The sequence below is a fragment of the Atta colombica genome, unplaced genomic scaffold (assembly GCF_001594045.1).
Source record: "Atta colombica isolate Treedump-2 unplaced genomic scaffold, Acol1.0 scaffold245, whole genome shotgun sequence".
In the NCBI taxonomy this organism is placed as follows: domain Eukaryota; kingdom Metazoa; phylum Arthropoda; class Insecta; order Hymenoptera; family Formicidae; genus Atta; species Atta colombica.
The window spans coordinates 234,730-244,472 of NW_017259344.1; the positions used below are offsets into that span (position 1 = coordinate 234,730).

General features: G+C 35.6%; 1 protein-coding gene across 1 annotated transcript in view; it reads left to right on the top strand.

Moving 5' to 3' along the window:
- The window catches only part of LOC108688876, a 24,666-nt gene that overhangs the window by 10,336 nt on the left and 4,587 nt on the right, over positions 1-9,743 (top strand). The window contains exon 2 of the mRNA XM_018195405.1: positions 8,947-9,111. Coding sequence (XP_018050894.1) covers positions 8,958-9,111 — 154 coding nt within the window. The 5' untranslated portion in view covers positions 8,947-8,957. The remainder of the gene's footprint in view (positions 1-8,946; positions 9,112-9,743) is intronic.

Here is a 9,743-nt window from a genome sequence, read left to right on the forward strand (position 1 = left end):
AAGTATATTATCAAATTTATTTAAAATATATAAATCTATCCTAATAAATTTAATACTTCAATCAAGATTATTAACCCTAAAATACTGTCTCTATTAATTATAGTATTGCTTTCGACATTTTAAATTTTACGTACAAGAAAATAGGCCATTCTTAATTAATGCAGTTTTTACATTTCACTTTTAATGACAAAATATTATAATCTATAAATATTATTCAATTTTATTTCCTCTATACATATTTAAATAAAATATCATTACATAAATACAAAACTTAAAAATTGAAAATACTTATGCTACTTACTTTCTGTTATAATATTGATCATCGGGAAGTTTAAACTGATATATATAATGGAAATATATATAATGGATAGGATTTTTAAAAGCTAATCTCCACTTATTCTAGCTTTTAACATGGCAGATTGGACCGCCTAATGACCACTAAAAGCACTGCTTAGCGCTCCATTTTACTTACTTATACGTAAAATTTACGATTTAATAATATTTTAGAATTAAATTATAACAAATTCGAATTGCTTATTACATAAAATCTTTTCTTCAATAAAATTTCATTAAAATATTTTTTAAAAGAAACTTTTGTTTGCATAGGTATATGATAACGAGTTTTTCTTAAAGTAGTAAATATATATTTTAAGATTATTATTAAGAAAATTTTCTATATTAAAGATAAGTTTTACTAAAGGAAAAAAAGGTAAACTGAGCAATCATTGTTCTTAGCAGTGGAATGATGTTTTTCTGTGCGTTCCAATGATATATTATGAGTTAAATATCAGCGTTATTGTAAGTTAATATTAATTTACTAACATTATTTTTTAATAAAAAATATTTTTGCCGAGATACAGTGTTAGTTAGACAAACAGGATAGACTACAGCAGTGCGCACGTATTTTTCGCAAATAAATCGACTGCATTTCCGGCATTTTAGACCTGAATTGCTGTTCACACACAATTTACAGCGTTCCATTTCCCAGTTCGCGAGCCGTGATCGCATCGTGCAATCAGCACGCGCGTTCCGTGCGCTCCGCCTTCGAATTCTTGAACGATTGTTTAGGATAGATTCGCAAAAGAACGAGTATCCCGCGTTCTCCGAATGCTCCAAGGCAATTCACGTAATGAAGGAATACAAAAAGATCTCGGAACATTCGACTAACGACGATACAACGATTTCTTTCATCAAGAACCAATATGCGACCGTATCGGAAGTTTGAGAAATATCGAGAGGATAAAATTCTTCCTACTGCGAAATTCGATTGAATTTCGCGTCACCGTCCATAACAATATAGTTGGAAAATTCGATATAACGAAAATCAGGTATGACAAATCTAATTTTAAGGTTCGACGGAGAGTTCGCGTTGTAAAGTGATTTCACTGCAGTTACTCGAGCGGTTACTCGGAAAGCGGTTCTTTCGGAACTATCACGGGTTTCGACGAGAATCGAAGGGACAGCATGGGATAGAGCAGGAAGAGAAGCAAAAGAAGGATGAGAGAGATAGTAGCTTTATCATCGACCCGTTCCGGACGTCCTCGTCCCCGTCATCCCTCGTGCCACCACCGTCGAGCACTTACGGAGATGAGTGGCCGTGTAAGAAACACGATAAAACCGTGGGAGGCGACGTACAAATTTCTCCACCATGCGAATTACGGGATTCGGAAGGAAGGAAGGATACGTTCCGTCACGTTTCACCCTCGCTATTCTCGCTCATATACGTGCCCACGCACGTGTATATACATGAACGAATGAACGCGTACGTGCCTAGCGTAACCTGCATGGATCGTGAGCGTCCATATTTAATAAAGCAACGCGTTCTCACCCGCCAACTGCATACTTTTCCACCCGCGAGTAACGCCTTTTTCCATCTAGTACGAACGTTTCCACGTTACCAGCGCGACCTCGCACTTTCAGCTTTTACTTTAAATCTCACCATCCGTGCTCCATCCATCCGGTCTATCTTCACTTTCGCACGTTTTCAGAACGGATTAAAAGAAAATCACGGTTTTCCAACATTGTACAATCATTTGCGGAATCTTCTAAATCCAACGTTTTATAGAAAGAGATCTCGTTAGGTTAATTATTGTACTCTTATCGTTCGTTAAGCTTTTATAAGAGCCAATCATCAATTAGTACAAAAGTTTCGGAAAGAATTCTTTTCAATTAACCGCACATTTTGTGATCTTGCGAAAATGTGAAGATTATTGTTTTTGCAATCATCTCTCTGATAAAAAAATTTCTATTGTAATTGAGAAATCAATACGCTACAGTAAAAAAATAATATAATAATGAAATATTAGAAGAAAGATATATAAAGAAAAAGTAGATAGACTATTCATTTCCGAGACATTGGAATTAGAAACGCAAATGAAAAAATCGTTGCCTCTTCAAAAGAAGTAATTTCTAAATGCATATGTGTCCGCGCAGTAAATATATTTTTATAAAGAATCAATCAAAAATTAATCAATTGAAAAGTTCCGCAAAATACTTTTCAATTATTGATTGTCTTGTGAAAATATCGAAAATTATTAATATAGTACCGTCTATCGTAACGCAGAAATTAAATCAACGTACTATATTATAAATTAATATAAAAAATATATATCATAAAAATAATACAAAAAGACTGTTTTGAAGAATGTATAAAAATTATATATAATAGCTAGGTACAAAGATGAAAAAAATTTTATTAGATCATCAAAATAATTATGAAGGACGCTCTCAAGCTGGTTGCTAGAATGTCAAAACTTTTTGCAGCATCATTTATCATACTTCCTACATAATTACTTTGATGGTTTAAGAACATTATTTTCAAATCTGTATCTAGCTTTTTTAGATACTTCAGTAAAGTCGTTCTTTCGTATATATACTATAATAATGAAATATTAGATACATAAAAAGATACATAAAAAAAGAATATGCTGCGAATATTTTAAGAGAAACCTTTTTACTGCGTGGAAATGCAAATAAAAAAATTCGTTTGTTCTTCATAAAGAATAATTTATACAATGCATTTATTTTCGCACACTACATATATTTTTATAAGAGCGAACCACTAATTAATAGAAAAGTTCCAAAGAATGCTTTACAATTAATTGCATATTTTGCGAACTTGCGAAAATGTCGAAAATTATTAACATTGTATCATTCAACACAGAAATTACAGTCATAATTAATAAATTTACGTACACTGTTAAATCAAATTTGTTAAAAATCTATCAAATTTAACCTAATGTAAATCGTCACTGCAATTATATATCGTTTTTATACTAAAATAACGATTATATTTTACACTAAAATACTAAAATAACGGTTATATTTGACACTATATAGTGTCAAAAAATTTATAGTGTCAAATTGAGACGATGTAGTGTCAAATTTAATTATCGTTGTAGTATAAAATAATGATATATTTAATAAGACGAATTAAATTAAACTGACACTATAAATTTAATAGTGTACTATATCATGAAATTTAATAGTGTACTGTATCATGAAATAATACATAGAAAAGACGATTTTGCTGAAAAATCTATAAAAATTTAGCTAGATACGGATATAAAGATGACTTTATTGGATTATCAAAATAATTATGTTGAACGCTCAAACTGATTGCTAAACTGTCAAAATTTTTTATAGTATCACTCATCACGTTTTCTATGTGATTACTTTAGTCCAAAATTATTTTCTGTATCTAGCTAAATTTTTATACATTTTAGCAAAATCGTCATTTCTACGTATTATTTTATGATATAGTGCGTAAATTTATTATTCACAATTGAAATTTCTGCGTGGAATAATACAATTAACATTAATCATTTTCGATATTTTAGATACTTCAGAAAATTCTTTCCGTGCATATAATAATAGAAATATTAGAAGAAAGATATATGAAGAAAAAGGATACACTGTGGATTTTTTAAGCGAAACATTTCGGTATGAAAACATAAATGGAAAATTCGTTTCCTCTTCATAAGGAGCAATTTATATAATGCGTATGTTTCCGCGCAGCAAGCATATTTCTCCACTATGTATCTCTTACGGTCGGAAATATATTATATTTATCGCACCACCGTACCGTATCGTTCGCTGGTCCACATCCCTTTCCTGCACTTTAACCCTCGTTCCATCCTCGTTTCGCCCTCGTCTCGAATGCCTTCGTGGCACGATACAACTGGGATTACCACGAAACTCGGCGAAACGTCTCCAATTCTCATCGAATAAATAACAAGAGAAATCCGATCGAATCTCGACCCGGAATGTTGTATTTTCTAAAAGTCTATGGATTGTGTCGATCATTTCCGTAGAAAGATAGAAAACCGCATGCGGTCGGACGCGCGGATAAACAATGGACGTTGAAGCACTTTGACGAATTCGTGGTGATACGCGCACTGGTGCGAAATTCGCCACATGTAAACGTACTTTGTGACTTACTCCCTTTGTCCTTTGCTGGTCCGAGTCGCGAACATCCCAAGAGTACATTTGACATGAGTATAGTTGCCATTCTAAATGGATGCATAAAGATAAAGGTAAACAAATATTAACTAAAGGCAAATTGCATGATGACGCGATATAATAAAGTTTATCACACTATCTGCTGTCGGATGTGTGTGTGTGTGTGTGTGTGTGTGTGTGTGTGTGGAGTGTGTGTGTGTGTGTGGTGTGTGTGTATGGTGTGTGTGTGTGTGTGTGTGTGTGTGTGTGTGTGTGTAAACGTGTCAAGGACTACGTATGGAAATTCACTCGGTTTTGTATAGCTTTTGAATTAAAGAGGACCTCTCAGATATCATTTAACTGTCGCACTGTTTGGTACAAAATACACGTATACTTAAGGCAATATTATCATAACACGTTAAAAGGGTAGAAAATGTAACATTAGATTACTATCGATCTGTTTTTCTTCAATTTGCGACGCGTTTGCGCGGCGCAACGTGAATCTGTTCATCCGTTTAGCCTATCCGCCCACAACCGAAGCTACAGGGGCTTTAGAACGCGGCATGAGTTATCCCAATTATCCAGATCTATTACTACAAATGTTTAGAAAACACACTGAAAATGTGCGTCTCTATTATCTGCCGTTAATAGAGAAAACATGGATATAATTTTAGTCGGTCTGGGGGAGAGGGGGAGAGATAATTAAAAAATTCGATTGTGTATCCAAGCGACTTTACTTGTCGCTCGCATTCAAATCGGTGAATAATTTAAATACCGTTCTTGCGCATATATATTATCGACGCAAATTACGTTTCCGCTCGATTCCGTCCTTTCGCGTTTCTTGCACACAAAATTTTATCCACGTTTTACATTTATTCAGCAATAATTGAAACCCCTTATTCGTTTCTCCTACATTACGGTATTACACCGGAAATGTCCATTTCGTGTAAAAAAGTATTACATCTAGATATGTAATTTCGATAGGAATTAAATACATTTCAATAAAATAATTTCAACTCTACGTTCGATATTATATATTTCCTAAAAGAGAAATCATTTAACCTATTTTGATATTATCTAGAAATTTGAACATGGAAATCATTGGAAATTATAATCCTGAGTGCACGCGCATAACGCTTCTGTAACCGTTGTATTTATGTCACAAATTGCTTTTAGAATGTTAATTAGTATTAAAATTGTAAATTGATTTCATTCCGACTTTTTAGCTATTCAGTTCATAGAACAGAATTTTCACTGCTTCCTAAAAGCATTCTGTAAAAACTGTCTCTTGGAAAATAGTTCCCCTTTAAACTAATCGGAGTTCGAGAACGTGGGAGCCATCATGATTGATGCGGAATTAAATTGGCATTTGTTTTTACGGAAAAAAGTATTCCCCGTCACGTCGATAGCTTTCGCACGAGATGAGATGAAACATCATTTTTATTTTTCGTCAATTGATCTATTTTATTAATTGATTTCACTGGTAATTAAACACGTGATGATTGTTCGATGAGGATTTGTTCGGCAGCTTCGAAGTCAATAGGTATAATCATTTAACAAGATTAACGCGATCACTCTTATTTATTCCTGTTTCGAATTTATTTAATCCCCGATAATTTACCCTGGATTATAATGAGTGGTATTATAAGTTTTAAGCCATTTGGAACTCTGTTCCCGTCGAAGCTGCGCTTTCTAGAATTGATAGAGCTTCCTTCGTAATCCGATACGCCAAATGCGTTTTGTACTCGATCAAAAGCCAGACACGCGCATAGCGCGCATAGGCAATATACATAACTACTCGATCAACGTCCCGTTTACGAGACTAACTGAAATTATTAGCGCGCGATAACCAGCAATTTGATCGATAGAAACTCCATAGGTAATTCATTTCAAATGAAGCTAATTACTCTAATTTGATGAGTAGATACTTTATATAGACACAAGCAATTTATTCCGAATGAAGTTAATTATTCTAATTCTAAATAATAACTCGTTTTAAAACGTGAATCACAGTCGTGAAAATATGGCCGATATATATCAGATGGCGCAATACCATTATATGTCGATATAAGAGAGGAAAAGTATTCGCATTGTCAGACGAGGCCAATAAATGGCAGGGCTTTGTCACCCAGTGCTGTGCCAAGCTCGCGAAAAAGTTTTACGCGCGACAGGTGTTTCGTGACATGTATTTCCGCGCGAGCCATTTTACATAAAACGGTTTTCTTATCTTGATGCATGGTTATTTTGCATAAACTGGAGAAAACTTATGCAAGGATTCAAGGCGATGCGCAGAAATACGTCAACCAAGTCTGTACATATTTACAAAGCAGTATCCAAATTATAGCGTCAAAGGATTTCGTAAAATTCACTTCCGTCTATTCTGAATAATTAAACTTCGAGATTTGAGCAGCAGAAAATCGAGCACTGAGTTTGAAATGCGCGTTTAAAGCAAGTATAAATCTCTCATTATTTCAATGGTATTACTTTCAGCAAACGAGATGTTGGATAGTTTAGGACTCCTAATTAAAGTGTACCGCTTAAGTGAATCAAGTGTATTGCATATTGCGCGTCTATCTTATACACATTTTGCACAATTTTCCATCAGCTACTCGAACTAATTAAAACGAAGTGAAGCAACAAAGATAAACTCCGGCTGGCTCTTTCGAAACGATATACATAAAAACACCATTTTACCACAAAGTTATATTCCTTCGTCATGTCGCGAAATGAACAAGAAAGAAAAATACAGTACATTATATACATCGTCGAGCACCAAACTTTACGAATAAGTGGAGCACGGATAAAAGCAAAGTTAGTAAGTGTATAATTAACAACTCCGTTAAGAGAGTTCAAACTCAAGAGTATTCAGAAGTGGAAGAGTAGCAAGGATATGGGAACATCAGCAAGCCAAGAGAGCGTGAGACATAAGCCCTCTTACAAGAATGAATTTAAATTGGAGCGATAAAACGCGCGATCAAACTTAAGATGGTATAAACTAACAATAACAATACACATCAATAGAAGCTTCATGTTTTAATGATATTTCTTGTAAATTGTAATTACTACATTATTCTCAAAGAGTTTCTATTATACTCAAAAAACCATAATGTGCTGATTAATAATATTCAAATATGCGCTTAACTTCTATGCAGAGATATTTTAATCTCATCTCTTATACATTTTGCTACATACATAATATATGCACGGAAAGAACAATTTTGCTGAAGCATTAAAAAATTTAAGTAGGTCCAGATTTGAAAATTCAAGCACGATGAACAATGCTACGAAAAGTTTTAATTCTAGCAACTAATTTGAATGTTCTCTACATAATTATTTTGATAGTCCAAAAAAATTATTTTCAGATTAGTATCTAGTTAAATTTTTAGATACTTTAGCAAAACTATTCTCTTCGTATGACATAAGAATTCAAGATGTTATCACATTACAGCAATAAACTAAAGTTTTTCATTATATGGAAACCTAACTCGACAAGTTATAGCAAGCAATCCTTAGTGAGCAAAAAATAATAATAGTTTCGCAAAGTGCGCTGATTACGTTGAAATTGGAAAATAGTTGGCAGATCCTGATCATGCAGTTCAGAATTAATTACTTCGATTAGAGGGTGCTTGTCATCGCGAAAGCGTTTCTTGCGGCTGGCTGGCCCCCAGGAGGAAAGCCACGACACGACCTTATCTATCTCGAAAGGTCCAACGTTCGATCCATTGACTCGTCGAGACCCTAATACGACGCACGGAACTGACGTCCGCCGATAGGTCGCCCGTGTCCTAGAATCGGGCTCTGATCGACATCCCGGTACCGGTATGTACATCCACCCGAGACAGACTATCCATTGGCAGACGGCACATACGCAAACGGCAGGCACCCGCAGTCGACGAGACGTCGCTTTAAATCGGCCACATTCGTTGTCGACATTCGGTTCCGCAATTTCTCTCATAATTCCTAATCCGAATATTGAATTTACTGTCGAGTTTCTTCACCAAGAAACGTTTTCACGATTTTCACGTATATTTATTCAGAACGCGTTTAAAATTCATAGCACAATTTTAGAAAAATTAATATTAAAATTAAAATTAAAATTATGGCGAAATAGTTTCAAAAGAATAAAATATTTATTATTATTATCTAATCTCATATTCTATTTATATTCTCTCTTATCTCTAAGTCATTCATCAGTTTTATTCATCCAATATACAGATTAATGTCCAATGTCAGCATGAGAGGAAGAAGAGGAATCAGACAGCCACATTTCATGTCAACGACGGACGCGACGAGAATGCGAACATTCGCGACTATAGAGTCACTTTGCCACCTCTTTCCCGAGGGACGCAATCCTCGCGGCACGATCGATCAGAATTAAAATTCTCATCAGGTCGTTTTTCTCCCACCGATTATAATCCTAATGCTCCTCCGAGTAATTGGCGTTCTCTAATGCCCTTTCGAGGTCACTTATGTAAGTAACGCACGACCCCATTTCTGTCGTTCCAGAGATGTGAGGAATGATCACGTGGATGATGGTCGGGCTGCTTCTGGCTGCGGAAACTTGCGGCAGAAACGTCCTCTCCGGAAACGGAAACGGAAACGGAAAGGAAGAGGAGGCGAAGCGGCGGGAGGGCCTGAAGGGCGTCAGCGCGGACGAGGAAGACATCTATCGTGAGTATCGGTGCTGGACCGTCGAAAAATGAACGGAAACGTTCGATAGAAAATAGATAGAGAGTACGAAGAAGAGGAATATGAGAACGAGCGAGAGAGAGAGAGAGAGAGAGAAAAGAGTCGAAAACCATGATTTACTTGGCTAACTCGAGTTTATCCCAGCTTGCCGATCCTGCAATCGAACGCCACTAATCTCCGAACTACCGCTTATCCTTTCAACCAACTTCACACATGTACCGCAACCCTTCCTGTCAATGACACTCTCGCACTCGTCGTATACAACGCGCGTTAACTTTTCCTCTATCGCTACGGTAAAATCACTGCCGTAACTTTGCATTAACGAATTTAGCTTCTGCCATAAGATGGCAATTGTGTCCAGGACACTATTCTGGGACACCGTTTCGGTAAAGTCATTGCAAAGTCCTTTTCTGGTAGAGTCGGCTTGTTTAAACTCAGTAGCTTGTTGTTAACTTTTGGATGTCTAGACGGCTAAACTCGTTTAATCCCTGAATGTATACGTTCCCTGTAATTTTCTTTCTTCCCCAAATAGAATTTCCGTATCTCTACGGCACGACGCGACGGTGCAATTAAGAGTTAACGCCCGCGTCTTCATCCCCCCCCCCCCCGCCCCC